An 18,100-nucleotide genomic window follows, 5' to 3' on the forward strand; every position below is an offset into this window, starting at 1 on the left:
GACGTTTTCATTTGGAGCGCTTGCCTAGCTAGCTCCCCCTACGGGGTTGCAGTTAGTTTCCTGCTTACTAGTCTATTTAGTTGCCAGCTTACGTTACCAGTCTAACTTTTGCCTCTTGTATTTTGTAATATTTTTTTCTAAAGAAATTAATTTTCAATTTTTAATATTATTAATAAACTTTTATTACGTTAAAATGAATACAATTTATAATTTTATTTTTTTTCATTTCAAATTTAAATTTCAATTTAAACCGAAGTGTATATATTAAAGTTGGTATGTCTAATAGTTACGAACGAGGAGTCGTCACCAACAAAATGGCGGAAAACGTGGAGAGTGTTGATGCAAGAACCACGGAAATTCTTCAGGCAGTAACTCGTCATATCAACTGCCTCTCCGAAAACAACCGGGCTACCAAAAAGCGGGCACTCGAAAGCATCCGCAGGGAAACTTTGGGCAAGAAACCGGCTCTGGATCCCGAGATATTGCAGCGCGTTTTCGACAGTTTACTCAAACCGCTGTTGAAATGCTTCGCAGACAGCGTTGAGAGATGTCGCGAACTGGCCATTGATGCTGTGTCAGAATTTCTTGACGCTGTTCCCATGCCAGAGGGGTCGTTACCGTATCTTATGCCAACAGTCGTGCAACGATTAGGAAACCAAGAAATAGTTGAAACATCAGAGGAACTGCGGCTAAGCCTTGTGAGTTTACTCGTAAAGCTTTCCGAGTTAACAAAAAAGAAAATTGCGCCATATCTTGATGACCTGGTCAAAATTTTGCAACGAACTATCGTCGATCCATTTCCGGATGTCCGAAGAGAGAGCTGCAAGTGTACAAGTCTGGTGGCGCGTTCAATTCCTGAGCATTTCCACATGCAGTCCGAATCGCTCATCACACCACTTCTGCATTGCATCAGTCACCAACACGCAAAAGTTCGCACGCAGTGCACCTTGACAATCGGTGATGTTTTACAGTACGGCAGTCACAAACCAATGGACAAGGTTATATCCCACCTTGCGCAGCGATTGTTTGACCAGTCGCCGCAGGTACGGGTAGCAGTGACTGATGTGGTGGGCGGATGGCTGCTGGACTTTGTTGACCGGTACTCTTTCCATCATAAGTTGATCCCTCTTCTACTCACCAGCCAGACAGATGAACTGCCAGACATACAGCAGAGGGTGAATCATATATTTCCTTGGACATTTTGGGGTTTACGAAGGCAGCCTGACCTATAGCTCCATGGCCTGACATAAATTTCTGGGGGGGGGGGGGGGGGAATAAGATATAAGTGAACCAAAGGGGGGGGGGGGAGGAGGGAATATAACTGTACCAAGAGAAAACAATAGGCCTTTTATTGTATCTCACCTGTAGATGACCAACTGACTAGCTGTTGCCTGCGAGTTGGCCGTAAAGAGCTGTAACTTGTGTGCTTGTGTTTTGAAATATGTAATCAACAATTTCTGAGGCGCTAGGGCTGGATATAAATAAAGCTACTGTTCTAAATAAAAAATTACAAATATCGAGCAAACGGTGATAATATGATAAAATACTTAAATTCACTAAGACAATTTTGATTCAATGTTAAGTTAATTTTAATTTTATAATTGCTTCCCAATTGTTCTTTGTTTTTTGTATACAAATATTTTAATATGTCAAAACCCAATTGAACTTAAAAGTTTGATTCTTGTTCAATATTTCTAATTCTGTGTGTGTGTGTTTTTTTTTTAACCTTTCTCATCGACAGGCTTTCAAACTTTGGGATGATATTGGAGACAAATATGCCAAGGAGAATGAAGAAGAACTGAAAGACCAGATGGACTTTGGAAAATATGTCAAGTTACCTCCTGGAGAAAGTACGTTTTCCGATGACCAGTCAGTTGCTTTGATCCTGGTCTTGTATTTTTGTGTTCCTACGTAAATCTAATACATTAATAACATACTGATCTGTATGAGAGTCCCAAAACGTAAGGTATTGAAAACATGCAAAACAAGAAAATAGACTGGCACCTAAAACAACCAGTCCAAAACAGCTTCAGTACTGCATCAATCAACTGTGCCAAAAGAAACATGTGGCAAGTTAGGAACTAGTCTCTATTTACGACACATTTCTCCATAGTCAGTCACCAGACTAATGACACTGAATGAAGAGGTCAGTCTTTTCAAACAGTTGGACATACCAGTGTAGTCTTTAGTCTCATTTTGAAATGATTGGACTTCCCTCTCATGTGCAAAATATTTAAGAAATGTCTCCTTTAAAAATTAGATTGAGTCTTCAAACTTGGTTGGTGAAACACTGAGGCCCTTTTCTTTGCCCAACGAAAATTTTGGAGAAATTGGCTGGCTGAAGAGTGAGTAAAGTTGGCCTGATTTAGTTTTACACGTTTAAGAACACTCCAGGTCCCAGTCTGCGTAAATACTAACAATATTTCCAACTTTGTTATCCATGGAATCTGTAGCCAAAAGACCCAATTTGGGCTGCCGCACCCTGATCTTCCGTAACCTGTCCAAGATCCTGCCGGGGCTCCTCCACGACCTGACTGACTGGACCACCTCCAATCGCATCATGTCGGCCAAACTGCTGCGGATGCTGCTGTTGAACGCCGAGGACCACACCACCCAGCACATGGAGAAGCTGCTGTCGGGAATGTACAAGGCCTGTGGCGACGAGGAGAAAGAGGTTGTGACGCAGGTACAGTATGCACGGATGGTTGATAAACCTGCCCAGTGTATCAAGATCTAACAGGTCTTGTATCCAACAGGTCTTGTATCCCTTCAGTGTTTTGAGGGTACACGCAGTACTTACCATTTTAATTCTTAGTAATCAAAATTTTGAAGGGTTACAGATTAAGAAGGTTTTTGAACCATTTATTGGCACATCTAAAATTCATATACAGTTATGTGATTTTTACACATTTTCTTTCGAAAGTACAGAGATCACAGACTTTTTTGCATAAAGTTCAATAAAAGTCATAACTAAAATGCTTCGGACAATAACCGAGAGCATTGTACTCTCGGCCTGAATTAAGTCAACAACAAGAGGCAACAGCATGTGAACAACAGAAAGTTAAAAAAAATTTGAAAAGAAAAAATTTATATTACTAGATTTCGAGTCACCTTCATAAAGTTGCCAAATCACACTGCATCTAGGATGATAATCAGCGCAATAAAAGCAAGTCAAGTAGACGGAGTAAACTTACAATTTGAAATATCCCTAAGGCTGCATCCGAATCAGCCGTCTAGAGCTAGGTCTAGGTCTGCGCCCATTCGCAATACGCGGGGACGCGCTGACAATAGACGTAGCCGTAGCTCTGGATGCCCGTTTCGGACACGGCCGTAGTCAAAGCTGATTTTCAAGGGTACAATTGGACAGATTTCCATATACGAAGTTCACTCAACACTCTGTGTACAAACCCTATGAGAGTGGACTGAAAAATTTTCTAAGTGTTTTCTAAGAAAATGCTTGTATTTTCTCACTGCTCAAATTGACTTTGATGACATGAAATTGCTATCTGGGGGCTTGTTAGTCAATACAGAGGAAAATTAGTGAACTTCACATATGGTAATCTTGCCGTACAATTTCTTCTATGGTTTGTTTGTTTGTGATGTACCGAATACAGATACTCCAGTCTGCAGAGCTGGTGGGCTTCTTTGTGGATCCAGCCATCTACTGGAAGTTGATGTCCCCAACTGTGCAGTTGGCTCAGAGTCCAGGCGTGCTGATGACGCTGGCTGCGTTGATCCGTGGATCCACGCAGGAAGGCTTCCATCCACAGCTGCAGAGCGTGTGCGACGTGCTGGTGGATCCTGAAGTCTGCCGCGGCGAACAGGTCAGAGCCTGCACGCCAATTTCTCACACAAGAAGCCTGCCATCATGCTGTCAGAAGTATGGTCCTCTCCCGCCTTGACTACGCCAATTCTACTTTGTTTGGAGTGCATGAACTTGACCTGAAACGCCTACAACGCCTGCAAAATAAGGCAGCGCGGCTAGTCTTGGCATGTGGATGGGACCAGCCTTCTGGTAGCCTGCTGGCAGAGCTGCATTGGCTTCCTGTTAAACAAAGAATTCATTTCGTTGCCTGTCCTCAAACGCCTCCTCAAGACATTTCTTTTCCCAAAACCTTCCTGATATGCTTGTTTACTTTGTTAGTTCGTAATTGTGGGTTTGGTTTTTGCATTGTGTACATGTTCACATCTCTCCCCTCTTTGTTATTGTAAGGTGCTCTGTTCATCGTATAGCGCCATATAAATATTTTGTATTATTCAGCGTATTTCATGGGTTAGCGAGGAATTTTGGTTTCTGAACATGCCTACATCCCGTAACTAAGGATTCTGTGCTTACCGGGTAAGCACCAAATGTTTCTGCTAGCGCTATTAGCACAAAGTGGTGATCGTAAGCACGGAATCCTGTGGTTCGCGGAGCCATGAAATTGGACCTAATTAACAACACAGTGTTCAACAACAGATATAAGTCTTGATGGTTCAAACTGACACATAATTGTTTGTGATTTTTGCTTTATCTTCTTCAGCATTCCTACCAAATTCATCTGGTGTCCTGCATTGAAGCTATCATGGGTACTAGCAAGGAGCAGTGCAGCGAAGTCAGCCTATCATTACTCATGGTGCTTGTAACTGTGCTAGCATTGGAGAGGGACGATGCACTGAAAAATAAGGTATATCAGTACTGGAATTTTGGTTTTTTGTTTTTGTCCCAATCAAACTTTTTATTATCTGTTACAGTGATGATTGGAGTTAGAAACACTTGCTAAAGTTTACAGAACAGTCACAACCTATTTCACCACTGACTAAAAGGCTACATTTTAGAGGCTGTCTTGCAGTAAAATCCAACTTTCAAAATTCAGTGTGATGGAAAGTCCAATCGCCTTACCACTTCTTTCTGAATTTGTAAGAACGTATCAACTCTGTTGACAAAAATATAAAGTTGAAGTGGATTTAAACCTGTGGCACTGGTTTTACCAAGATATCAGCCATAGGTGGGCAGTCTCCCATTGACGCAATGTTGTTTTTGGTCTCCTAATGGGTCAATATTACAGATTTTAAATCATGTTCCAGTCAATTCCCTTGATCAACCTAATATTGATCAGAAAGTACACCTAGTCAATTTGTCTATGTGGGTTATTTTATCATTTGTCAACAATAAAGATGACATAAAGTCCATTACACCCTTTTTTTAACCGCAGACCAGAGACGTCATAGAGTCCCTCGCCCAAGTACAAGGCATGGAGAGTAGCAGCGCCCTCTATAGGCAGCACAGCCGTCAGATGCTTGACTTGCTGAAGGGAAACTACGAGCAGTGGACGAACTTCTCAGTGGAGCGGCCAATCTTTGACACTTTGCTTACGGAATCTGGTAAGTAAATTGTAAGTAAAGTCTGTCACGAGCCAATGTGGCTCATGAGGCCGGCTTTTATCTCCGGTTTCAGTAGCATGAAACGACTGAGAATATTTCTATTCCCCTGGATGGGATGCTAGTCCATCACAGTTTACTCCCAGCTAATGCCGGTACCCATTTATATTCCTGGATGGAGAGAGGCAAGTGGGGGTGAAGTGGCTTGCCCAAGGACACAACATGTGGCCAAGCAGCTGGAGTCGAACCCCTGATCCTCTGATCATGAGTCACGAACCCTAGCCACTAGTCCACACTCCCACCTAAGTGACTTGTTTCCACCATAATTCTTAAAATATGCATTCCTCGTGCTATTTCAAGTTTCACTCTGCAAAATAGATTTTTTTTATCAAATCTATTTTAACTTTTTCATTCAAAAATTAATACAATCTTCATCATCAGGTGTGCTGGTCATCGAGCTCCTCGACGACATTTTCCCCGTCTTGCAAGCCAACCTCAAGACCGACAAGGACCCGGAACTCCGTCTCAAGTTCTTCTCTCTCCTGTCGCGGCTGGTGATGAAAGCCGGCGAGTCGCCCGAAGCCAAGGCCAGATTTGGTGACTTCTCCTTAGTAGTGGTCAGGGAGATGGTCATACCCAACTGCGTGTGGCATGGCGGAAGGACGGCTTCCGCCATTCGGACCACTGGCATATCGTGTCTTTGGGCGCTGCTGCAGAGTGGCTTGCTGACTGCTGAACAAGTGAGTTAGGGTCAAAAGCGCTAAAGTGCTCGGGTTTTTACTGTTCAAACTACCCCAACCCAAACCCCAACCCAAATCCCAACCTCAATTTGCACTGAATTTTCAAGTCACAGTAACTGCTGTTTTACACAATGCAACAGAATTCTAAAAACGGCCACAGACAGTGGGTGATACAGACTCTATTATTAGCTAACATTTAAATAAGAAAAAAAGATGCGATCTGAATGTGAAGGTCTTCATTTTGACTTTGTCTTGGCATTAAGCCCGGTTCATATTTAACGCGAAAGCAAGTGCGAAGCAAAATTCATGTCGTCAACAATGGTGGACGCGCTTTGAACGTATTGTCGATGTCACAAATTTCGCTTGGCTTTCATTTTCGCATGAAGTGTGAACCGGGCTCTACATGTACGTGAAGTGCATTGGACTTTACCTCTGTAAGGATATAGTTCATCCACTCAAGGTTCTGGCCCTCTGTTATAACAAACTTAAGATACAAAAATGTTGTAGTGTCAAATTGAGTGACTTTCTGACTTGATTCTCACAGGTTCAAAAAGGCAATTTGTGTGCAGTGCTTAGAACCTTACGTCAGTTTGGGGTAAAACCCTATATTTGAGGAACGAATTACATCGCCTTGACACATAAAAGTCTGATTTTTCATGACTCAACATAAATTGATACCTTTCAGGTAAGCAGCGTGATGGATGACCTTCAAACCCAACTGACCTCCCTCCTCGAGGACGACAGCCGCTCCACCCGCCTCATCACCTGCCGCGTCTTCCGCAAGATCCTGGCCCTCTGCGGCGCGACCTTTGACCCGGACCGCCTGCACACCATGTACATGGAGCTGCTGAAGCGCATGGACGACAGCAGCGACGAGATACGCGTCGCCGTGGCCAAGACGTTCCAGACCTTCTTCCAGTGTTTCCCTGCCGACTACGACAGGGTTCTGTACCGGGCGCACCTGGAGACGCTGTACAGAGGCCTGCTGGTCCACATGGATGACCCGGATCCAAATATACAGCAGGCTGTACTAGGTAAGGCTCGACCCGTTTCAGGGACTGAGAGAGTTTGGTAAATTTCAGTCTCCCACAACGTTAAGCAATTTATCGGTTATAACTGAAAATTTATAGTAACATGTGTTTAGGGAATTTGATGTGTTTTTTTAAATGATCCATTCTCCTTAATATTTAAAGAATTTACATATGGAACAAGCTATTTCTTCCCAAATAATTTCAAAGTGTATAACTTGTCATTCGTGTTGGCTATGATTTACATATGAGGTAGTCAATTTAAAATTTTATAACAAAATTGAGTTCAAAGACATTATTGGCAAAAAAGGATCAGAAAAAAATCTGCTTTTTTTGTGTAGCCTCATGGATAAGAAGCTGCTTGAGGACAATATCTTCAACTCCACAATTTAACTGCTATCCTTAATTAAGGATAGGCATGGTTGAGATTTGTCAGGATTGTTAAAAAAATCCCTTTGAAATCTGGGATTTGTGAGATTCAAGTTCTCTGTATGTATCAATGTCAATGTCGAACAAAAGAATGGGGTAGTTTTAGGGTGCTTTTTGGCGAATACAAACATTACTCTGTGGCCCTCAATGGCCCCAAACCCTCTGCCAATTATGTTGTGGATTCTCACCCCCTCCCCGTCTCATCCCTGTAGTGGTTTTGATTCTCCCACAGACATACTGAAGCAGGCAGCCCCTCTGCACCCCAAGCTCCTCCAAGAGGAGGTGGAGACGGTCCGACACAAACACCGCAGCTTCTTGCTCTGCGATGAGCTCCTTCAACACATTAAGACTCTCACAGAATGAACGGAACCAACGAACGCTGTCACAAACTAGGTCTCTTGTTTTGTTGAGGAGTATTAAGGCAGCAGCTGTGAAACATTTCTGAGAGTGGGGGCAAAGAACTGCCCAGACCAAAGACCTGAAGACCTGATCTTCGGACAGGCAATGGCCTAGTGCTTCTGATATCTAATATTGGTTGCTTTGCGTCTCGGCTGTGCCACCTTCCCTATAGTTTGATTGGCCTATGTCTCCCAACCCGAAACCGACTTCGGGTCGGGTCGGGTCAGTTTGTCCATCATGTTAGTCGGGTCGGGTCAGTTTCGGTTTTGCGTTTGCAATTTTCCGGTCGGGTCGGTTAAGCCATTTTGGAAAAACCTGAAATAAACCAAAATGAACCGAAGCTGAATGGAAATTCACATGGTGCACTATTTAGTGCAGAATCACTGCGCGCAGTGCGACTGAAAATGGTTTGCAGTCTGGCTGGATCGGTCTATAACATATGTAGTCCAGTAGGTCACATTGTGAGTACCACACGGCATGATTCAGTTACTGAAAGCTGACATTTTTTTACACGAAGCGGGTCAGTTCAGGCGCAAAAAGCGGACACATTTGCCGAAGCATGATATTCGGTGTTTTTTTCGGGTTGGTTTGGTTTCGGCTCGGTTCGGGTCGGTTTTCTTTGTATTGTTATCAGGTCGGGTCGGTTTTAGGTAGTCCAGTTCGGTTTCGGCTCTGATTTGGTTTATCAAATAAATGTCTCTGGTCGGTTTAGCCTCGTCAACCTGACCCGATGAAAATCACTTCACACTCGGACTTCACCCTTAAAGAGGTTGTGGAATGCTCGAAAACATTTCCGTCATTTTTCGGGTATATGTAGCCTAAGGTGTGATGAAATAAAACGACTATTGTTTCTGTCATGAAATGAGTGCAAAAGGTACTTTTGAGAGCTGTTTTTCAGGTCCAGTTTCGACCCGAACGTGCAATTGTGTAAAAGTCGTCGTTGCGGGCAGCAAACAAAACACAGTAAATCGTGACGTAATAAACAGGACTCCCGATGCACAGTAGCATACACGAGTCCTGTTTATTACGTCACGATTTACTGTGTTTTGTTTGCTGCCCGCAACGACGACTTTTACACAATTGCACGTTCGGGTCGAAACTGGACCTGAAAAACAGCTCTCAAAAGTACCTTTTGCACTCATTTCACGACAGAAACAATAGTTGTTTTTATTTCATCACACCTTAGGCTACATATACCCGAAAAATGACGGAAATGTCTTCGAGCATTCCACAACCTCTTTAACACCATATGCTATTGGTATGCACGTGGATATCTAAATTAGGTTGACCCCTGCATCATATGTCAGTCTGATAATCTATGCACTGGCCACTATCAGACTCTGAATGGCCCATCATTTTGAGCCAGTGTTCAAAACTAAGTGCTCCCATCTTTATCATTTTCAATAGCTTGGGATCCTAAAGTCTGGAGCAAAATCTTCTTTAAAAAAGCAGGGTATTTCTTCAAATGCGTAGCGCTCTCTCTCCCCTCCACAGTTGTCTATGATAATGGCCCACTGAACCATTTTGTTTTTAAAGTAGCCAATCCTCAAGTTCAACGAAGTTTGGAAAATAGAAATTTGAAAAAAAAAAAAAAATATCATGTGACATTTATTAGAATTAGTGTTACCATTTTTTGGGGGAGATTTAATTTGCATTTTCATCAAAGTTGACTATTAAATTGACACAGAATTTATGAAAATGTCTTTCATTTCTTAAATCCAAAATAACTAAATACATGTACTGCTCTTATTTATCCGAAAGGCAATGCTGGCTGGACTTTGGGCCAAGAAATCTATTAAAAGAAAAACCAATCAGACAGATTGTACAGCATCAACCATATGTTTTATGTGCCATAGTTTGTGAGTTTATTTTAAAACCTTGCTATTTTTTATTACCCTATTGACCTGCTGGAATTTACCATTCTATCGATTGATCATTCTAGTGTTCACACAAACCAGCATTTGCCTATTTCTGTTTGCTGCAAATATTAAGTATTTTATGACTTTTGTCCAGTTTGCTGATTTTTTGAAGTCTTGAAGGGATTGTGCACCTTGGGTTTTGGTACTGCATCAACTTATACAATTATGATTTTTTTACTCCCATTGTATTGCAGATTTTTGTTGTTGACAACTTGAGGTTCAAAGTATTGTCTTTATAAACTCAGATTACTCATACACTGGTTTATCTATTTGGTCATAATTACCAGTTGCGAGTCTACGGAAGGGGGGGGTGTTGGTCTGTCAACCCCCTCCCTTGGGCTTCCAAAAAAAATAATAGAATCATGAAGAAAAAGTAGCACGTGCCTGTAAACCGCCAATCCTCTTGTCAGTGACCCCCCCCCCCCGCTCTTTTAGCCAAAGCTACATCCACCCGAGTACCGTACCCAACTTTACAGGTAATGGCTAATGCTGTTTCATTACAATATTTCTGAAGATAAGTTTAAGCACTGTGTGTTGCTTATGGCCATGATCAATGATCGCATGAGCATTCGGTTAAACAAAAGCAGCAATCGCACTTTGACGCTTACAACCAGTGTAGGCCTACCTATAGACAAATCTACACGTGATCATTGTACGCTGACGAGGCCCCCTTCAAGTTCAATGTAGAAATCATTGTGCATGCTATTGTACAAAAGCAACTGTGACGGATTATCGGAACAATAGCTACAGGCGCGGTTCTAAATTAAAAGGATATCTGCTTGCATAGACACCCTGTGGAAGACCTCTACTCCGTTTCCAAGACCGCGTGCGGGACGACCTACGACACTGCCAGATCAAGGAACGCGGAGTGGAGGAGCTATGTGCTGTGAGGGGAGCGTGGCGGAAAGCAGTCCATGAGGGAGCAGATGCGGCGGAGAAGAAGTGGCGCTAGGAAGGACGGGCGCGCCGAAAACAATCAGCCCAAGGAGCGGTAGCATGATCCCCATTGGATCTTATGCGGCCAACCAACCAACCAGCATAATGCAAAATGAAAGTCGTGCCTTAGTTGATTACAGCTGCGTAAACCTCGCACGCTATGTCTGTGTCGTTTTTCCTTGTCACGGTATACAGGCACTTTTCTTCGTCAAAGATTGATTCGCAGTTCTCGAAGTCATATTCCCTAGGAACGGTTACCCTGGAAATAACGAGAACAGGGCAGCGCCAACGTTAGAATAGAAAGAAAAAGCCTGTTGATTGATAGTGGGAAAGGGGATTGCGAAGAATCGGTTCACCAAAAATAACCCAAATGATTTTATTGATATATTTATTTAAAAATATTGGAAGTAGGAATCTCAAGGATGCAGATTGAATACATCTACAAAGTGGACATAAGTGAGATTTGAGGCTTTGCGTGGTGGAGATACTAATGAATGAAAGGTTTGCGGAAACATCATGTGGGAAAAATTTCTCAAACTAAGAGAATGGTTATGAAAAGAACCAGAGGTATAAACTCGACGTTCCAGTCAGTATGGTCTGACCGTCTTCACTCTCCTGAAGACGGTCAGAACATACTGACAAGAACGTCGAGTGTATACCTCTGGTTCTATTTAGAACCATTCTCTTTGGTAAATTATTCCCACATGGTGTTTTCGCAAACTTTTCATTTAAAAGTGGACATGTATTTGGATGTGATCCTGATTCACAACTCGCATTTAAAAAACTTCTTTCATTGATTTTTGTATGACGGGATAGGATAGAGGACGTGCAGATGACGTCACGTCACCTAACTATTTGAACATTGTCTTTTACGGCATCATTCATTGTGACTGCCAACCAAACAATTTGCGGGAATGCGTGTCAGTATACTGGCGCGAATGGAGAAAGAAAATAAACCGTATCCCACTCTGAAAAAACCCAAAATCAATGGAAGTTTCATTTTTAGGAAGGCTATAAAACTTGAATTAAAAATTTCTAATGGATGACATCATATCGAACATATAGTGAGGCAGTAGGGGAAATATTTGGGGCAATTGTGCCTTTGATGATAAAAGCATGGCACTTGGCACACAGATTATGTCTTAAAACGATATTTGGCTATATGGTCATTGCAGATTTGTCTTTTGAAAAAATATAGTAGAATAACAAGCAATTTTCAAATTTGCAAAATGGCTGACATTGCGTGTTATTCTACCTACGTTTTAAAACATTACCATCGGGCGGTGCATGCTTTAGAAATTGAATAGCTTAGGCATATATTAAGAGAAATGAAATGCTTATGTTCCATGACAACTTGCGCCTGCCATGCCTTCGGACATCTGAAAACAGCTGCACTTGTAGCATGGCGGGAGGTCGAATTCATCCGAAGAGTTGAACCCCTTTCCCGGAGTACAGTCAACTGATATGGGAACGAAGAGGGACCTTTTCAAAACTTGAAATTTATTCCCAGAAATTCAGTCTAATAAAAAAGAAAATCGCAATTTGGATATCAGACTGATCTGTTTGAGAGGGGGGGGGGGCTTACTCGGGATGGTTAGGGTGCCGCTTATGGGCTTAAATCCCGATAATCCCAATAACCAGCTACGCCACGAGCACGGCCTGGCAACCAATATTTCGTAATTGCAAATTAATAATTCAAAACACGGGTTTTTTCCGGTCAATGTCTTATTCACAAGTGAATAACTTTTGTATTGCTAGAAAAATAGCAATTTGGAAAAGAATTTTATTGGCGTGGGGGGGGGGGAAGGGCTTGTAACTCAAAAAGAGCACGGGGACGCAGCTTTAATTAATGTAACTTTTGTAACTTTGTGGCGGGAAAGAGACAAAAACTAACGGCTACATTTATAAATAAATGAAAGACCGGCCGAGATGCTTACTGTCAGCCACCATGAACATTGCAGCGTAGGCTTTTGCTACGACGAGTAGGACCATGGCCAAAATAACAGCCCCCTTCATTCTGAGAGTCCTAATACAGGAAGGAAGATTTTGGGAAACTTCTCTGATTGTCATTTACACTTCATAAAGAGTTTGGGTAAAAAGAACTGTTGGGCATGTTGCCCAACATTGGTATGAAGTTACCTGCTAGTTATTGGGAAGTAATTTGTCAAAGACTAGTGTCAGCAGTTGTGAAATACCAACCCATATCCACACTGACTTTTTGTTTAGTCTACGACTCCCAAAACAAGACTATATAAGATACATCGCGATTTCACCGTATTGTGAGCTTTTCTTAAGCTGAAAGCCTGTATTTTATTCCGTTGTATTTTTACAGTTTTAAATCGGTTAGTTGTATAGATAAAACAAATTTTTGAATTGAGCAAAATTGAGTTTTAAACTGCGCGCACACACACATACACATTTGGCAATTTTGATCTGGATAAAGAGAGGAAATAAATGTATACAAGTCTCAGAAAATCTGAACTCTATAATGTTTGATATGCGGTCAAATTAAAGAAGGAAATATATTTGGGACATATTGAGTTGGAGTTTATAACAAATGACGTAAAGCAGTATACAATAGCCTTTTCATCAAGTATTTCAAAAGCGAAAGCTGAATTCTTATAAATTTCCTTTCATGTGAAAAATCTTCCACAAAAGTTCCAACGCCACAAGCCATAGATTAAAAACAAATTATGTAATACATACCTTGACGCTCGTATCGGAATGGATTCCAATATTATAATCTGTGATTTCTCCCGCTGTTACTCTAGCTATCTGAGGTTTGTGACGATCTGTTCTACAATTTTGGTTTAAATACTCCCCGTGCCGCATTGATTTGGATTGCCAACAATGTAACATTGACATTTCCATAAATCTAAAAATAAATTGTCTGCAGGTTTGTCAATATTCTCACGGTTTAAAGGTCCAGTTGTGAATTTTATTAGTTTGGTTGTCTTTGTGATATTCTCGAAGGGTGACTGCTTTAGACTGGCTCCCACGTAGAATCGATAATGTGTCGCATCTTTAATTGGATCAACAATGAGATCGTTATATACTCAAGATATTATGGATTGGTTATTGATAATGTGTCATTAATTTTGATCGATCGCCAGCTAATAGGGCCATGTTAATCCCCTTCACAATAGAAATTCAATATTTAAAAAAAAAAGGTAAATGGATAGCAATCATTAATTAGGTCTCCGACACAACAGAATGTTTCGTAAAAAAAATGATAAGCACATTGAATGCAGCCTCGTTCCCACGGTGTCCAGCAGCACGCTCCCACCACCGGCTCTCTCACCCTGGTATTGGATGGTCAAAAATCTTGTACATGCAAATTAAGAATAGACTGGTGCCTGGCTGTGCTTTAAATCAGTGGTGTTTTTAATGCTGTGTCTGGGGTAATTTGGGCGCCGAGAGAGTTGTCCAAGTAAAAGTAAAATCCAAAATTCTGCTAGCAGACAATTGACATTTTTAAAACCGGGTGTAGCAACTTAAAAAAACCCTAAAATTCTGCTATAGCATTAAAAAAAAGGGTAAATTAGGTTGTCCACTTCCGGGGTCATAGTGATATAAGGGCTGAGCTCTGGTCACGTGGCGCTGCATGTCCCTCAACCAGGGGCCCACGGAGCTTGTACGTGAACAAGTCACCAAATAGACCTAATGACGTCATGCTGTATTTACATGTGCGCTTTTCTAGGTGACGTGGGGACGAATGGCTCAATATAATGAGTGCTTATCATAGGCAATGAAAATTTACATGGGCCCTTTAGGCAAAAAGAAAAGTCTCCGGTTTCTGGTATGGAGCTTTCCCAAAAAGTGGTGCGACGGCGCGGCTTTTTTTTTTACCGTTTTTTTTTTCAAAATGTCGGCTGGTGACGACAAATGGTGCCGGACTCAGTGCATATATGGGAGTTCAGAGAGGCCACATAAAGCTTATACTCGATCGTAACCATCTAAAAACATGTTAAAATTGTTAAAAACTTTTTCATTTTGTCGACGCGCATGGCTACGGCGACGCGTGCGCATACCAGAAACCGGAGATTCTATTTTGGCCTTATACATGATACTCATTAGTTTTGATATTCCAAACGTGCAGTCGTATATGGAATGAAAATAGAGCATTATTATCACCCCTCCAAAATATAATATAGGTTTTCCCGGCTATTTTAAAACATTTAAATTCACATTCACCAACTCTAACATTCAATTTCGTCCGAGGTTGTCAAACTGGGGGGGGGGGGGGGGGGCTTCACCAAAAAGGGTCACTTGCTTCATCCGAGCTAAAATGTCGACACGTTTTTTTCACCGGACACTTGGCCTTCGTAAAATCAAATGGGGGGGGGGGGGGGGGGGGGGGGGGGGCCTCTGGTACTATCTTCCAAAATAGGGGGCGCTTTTCAAAACCGGCCATTTTGCAGGGCCTATTTAAGGGCCCATTGTAAGGGTTTTGGGGCTCGGTTTTCATATTCCTCGTTCATATCAGAACTCTTTATGCCATTTTGGGAAATTGTAACTGAAAACAAATTACCCGAAATGTTTGGACTAGTTCTGTTTTCATCGCGAGGGGGCACATTTATGCTCGAGGGAGCACATTTGCGCCAGCAAGAGGGGCACTTGGGTAAATCGGGGGGGGGGGGGGTGGGCAAGTGCCCCTCTTGGGAAAATGGGGGGGGGGGGGGCTGGGGGAAAGTGCCCCCCCCCAGCCCCCACCCCCTGATTTCGCCGCCCCTGATTTTCCCAGTTATTTCAAAAACATTTTTTTGTCAGCAAGATGGGTACTTGGGTAAATCGGGGGGGGGGGGGGGGGGGAAGTGCCCCCCTCCAGTCGATAATAATTGCAGTTGGAATGTTAAAAGTACCATGCACTGCTGGTCTCCAAATACCAAAATCCCGTACCACCAGGTACAGGAGATCCACAACTACTGCACTTAGGTACATTTTAAAATAATTGCCATGAGTTTGTTTGTCTGTTTCTGCCCGTTTGTTGTTTTTGTAATGTCCTTCGTTATCTATGTATCTGTTCTATGGTCTGCTGTTTGTGTGTTTGTCCGTTTCAGTTGTTCGTTTGCTTTTGTTTGCTTTTAAATAATGGGTCAATATTTTTTAGTTCACTCACTTGTGCCATGTATCTAATGTAACTTTAAAAGTGCATGTATTGGCCGTGGCCAAGACGTTCGAGACCTTCTTCCAGTGTTTCCCTGCCGACTACGACAGGGTTCTGTACCAGGCACACCTGGAGAATAGGGTAGTTTTAAGGTTGCCTTTTGGCGAGTACAAACATTACTCCGTGGCCTTCAACGGCCCCCAAACCCTCTGCCAATTATGTTGTGGATTTTCATCTCCCTCCCCTCCCCCTCTCATCCCTGTAGTGGTTTTGATTTTCCCACAGACATACTGAAGCAGGCAGCCCCTCTGCATCCCAAACTACTCCAAGAGGAGGTGGAGACGGTCCGACACAAACACCGAAGCTTCTTGCTCTGCGATGAGCTCCTTCAACACATTAAGACTCTCACAGAATGAACGGAACCAACGAACGCTGTCACAAACTACGTCTCTTGTTTTGTTGAGGAGTAAGGCAGCGGCTGTGAAATATTTCTGAGAGTGGGGGCAAAGAACTGCCCAGACCAAAGACCTGAAGACCTGATCTTAGGACAGGCAATGGCCTAGTGCTTCTGATATCTAATATTGGTTGCTTTGCGTCTCGGCTGTGCCACCTCCCCTATAGTTTGATTGGCCTATGTCTCCCAACCCGAAACCGACTTCGGGTCGGGTCGGGTCAGTTTGTCCATCATGTTAGTCGGGTCGGGTCAGTTTCGGTTTTGCGTTTGCAATTTTCCGGTCGGGTCGGTTAAGCCATTTTGGAAAAACCTTGAAATAAACCAAAATGAACCGAAGCTGAATGGAAATTCACATGGTGCACTATTTAGTGCAGAATCACTGCGCGCAGTGCGACTGAAAATGGTTTGCAGTCTGGCTGGATCGTCTATAACATGTAAATAAGATTTGAGGCTTTGCATGGTGGAGATACTAAATAATGAAAGATTTGCGGAAACACCATGTGCAAATAATTTCTCAACTAAGAGAATGGTTCTGAAAAGAACCAGAGGAATAAACTCGACGTTCCGGTCAGTATGCTCTGACCGTCTTCAGGAGAGTCTCCTGAAGACGGTCAGAGCATACTGACCGGAACGTCGAGTTTCTACCTCTGGTTCTTTCAGAACCATTCTCTTAGTTGAGAAATTATTCGCACATGGTGTTTCCGCAAACCTTTCATTATCTATAGCATGTAGTCCTGTAGGTCACATTGCGAGTACCACACGGCATGATTCCGTTACCGAAAGCCGCCATTTTTTTTTTACAGAAAGCTGGTCAGTTCAGGCGCAAGAAGCGGACACATTTGCCGAAGCATGATATTCGGGGTTTTTTCGGGTTGGTTTGGTTTCGGCTCGGTTCGGGTCGGTTTTCTTTGTATTGTTATCAGGTCGGGTCGGTTTTAGGTAGTCCAGTTCGGTTTCCGTTCTGATTTGGTTTATAAAATAAATGTCTCTGGTCGGTTTAGCCTCGTCAACCTGACCCGATGAAAATCACTTCACACTCAGACTTCACCCTTAACACCATATGCTATTGGTATGCACGTGGATATCTAAATTAGGTTGACCCCCTAAATCATATGTCAGTCTGATAATCTATGCACTGGCCACTATCAGACTCTGAATGGCCCGTCATTTTGAGCCAGTGTTCAAAACTAAGTGCTCCCATCTGTATCATTTTCAATAGCTTGGGATCCTAAAGTCTGGAGCAAAATCTTCTTCAAAAAGCAGGGTATTCCTTCAAATGCCTAGCGCTCTCTCTCCCCTCCACAGTTGTCTATGATAATGGCCCACTGAACCATTTTGTTTTTAAAGTAGCCAATCCTCAAGTTCAACGAAGTTTGGAAAATAGAAATTTGAAAAAAGAAAAAAACAAATCTCATGTGACATTTATTAGAATTTGTGTTACCATTTTTTGGGGAGATTTAATTTGCATTTTCATCAAAGTTGACTATTAAATTGACACAGAATTTATGAAAATGTTGTCTTTCATTTCTTAAATCCGAAATAACTAAATACATGCACTGCTCTTATTTATCCGAAAGGCAATGCTGGCTGGACTTTGGGCCAAGAAATCTATTAAAAGAAAAACCAATCTGACAGACGGTACAGCATCAACCATATGTTTTATGTGCCATAGTTTGTGAGTTTATTTTAAAACCTTGCTATTTTTTATTACCCAATTGACCTGCTGG

The 18,100-nt window shown here is 42.3% G+C and overlaps 1 protein-coding gene across 2 annotated transcripts; it reads left to right on the forward strand.

Annotated features, from left to right (window-relative positions):
- Positions 1-278: 278 nt before the first annotated feature.
- On the forward strand, positions 279-16,851 carry LOC119736399 (dynein assembly factor 5, axonemal-like). Of its 2 annotated transcripts, none has more exons than XM_038210417.1 (9): positions 279-1,175; positions 1,742-1,850; positions 2,454-2,686; positions 3,615-3,824; positions 4,524-4,667; positions 5,196-5,364; positions 5,803-6,101; positions 6,787-7,135; positions 16,205-16,851. In XM_038210417.1, the coding sequence occupies exons 1-9, from the start codon at positions 315-317 to the stop codon at positions 16,333-16,335; spliced, it is 2,505 nt and encodes an 834-aa protein (XP_038066345.1). In that variant the 5' UTR covers positions 279-314; the 3' UTR covers positions 16,336-16,851. The 2 variants fall into 2 exon arrangements, with proteins under 2 accessions (XP_038066345.1, XP_038066344.1); XM_038210416.1 differs by lacking the exon at positions 16,205-16,851 and adding an exon at positions 7,791-8,767 and having other exon boundaries at positions 280-1,175.
- Positions 16,852-18,100: the final 1,249 nt, after the last annotated feature.

The sequence above is a fragment of the Patiria miniata genome, unplaced genomic scaffold (assembly GCF_015706575.1).
Source record: "Patiria miniata isolate m_02_andy unplaced genomic scaffold, ASM1570657v1 HiC_scaffold_3, whole genome shotgun sequence".
Taxonomy (NCBI): domain Eukaryota; kingdom Metazoa; phylum Echinodermata; class Asteroidea; order Valvatida; family Asterinidae; genus Patiria; species Patiria miniata.

Coding starts and splice junctions, on each gene's coding strand:
- LOC119736399 (XM_038210417.1), top strand. CDS start 315: ATGGCGGAAAACGTGGAGAGTGTTGATGCAAGAACCACGGAAATTCTT. Junction 3,825..4,523: donor AAGTCTGCCGCGGCGAACAG/GTCAGAGCCTGC, acceptor TATCTTCTTCAG/CATTCCTACCAAATTCATCT. Junction 6,102..6,786: donor GCTTGCTGACTGCTGAACAA/GTGAGTTAGGGT, acceptor GATACCTTTCAG/GTAAGCAGCGTGATGGATGA.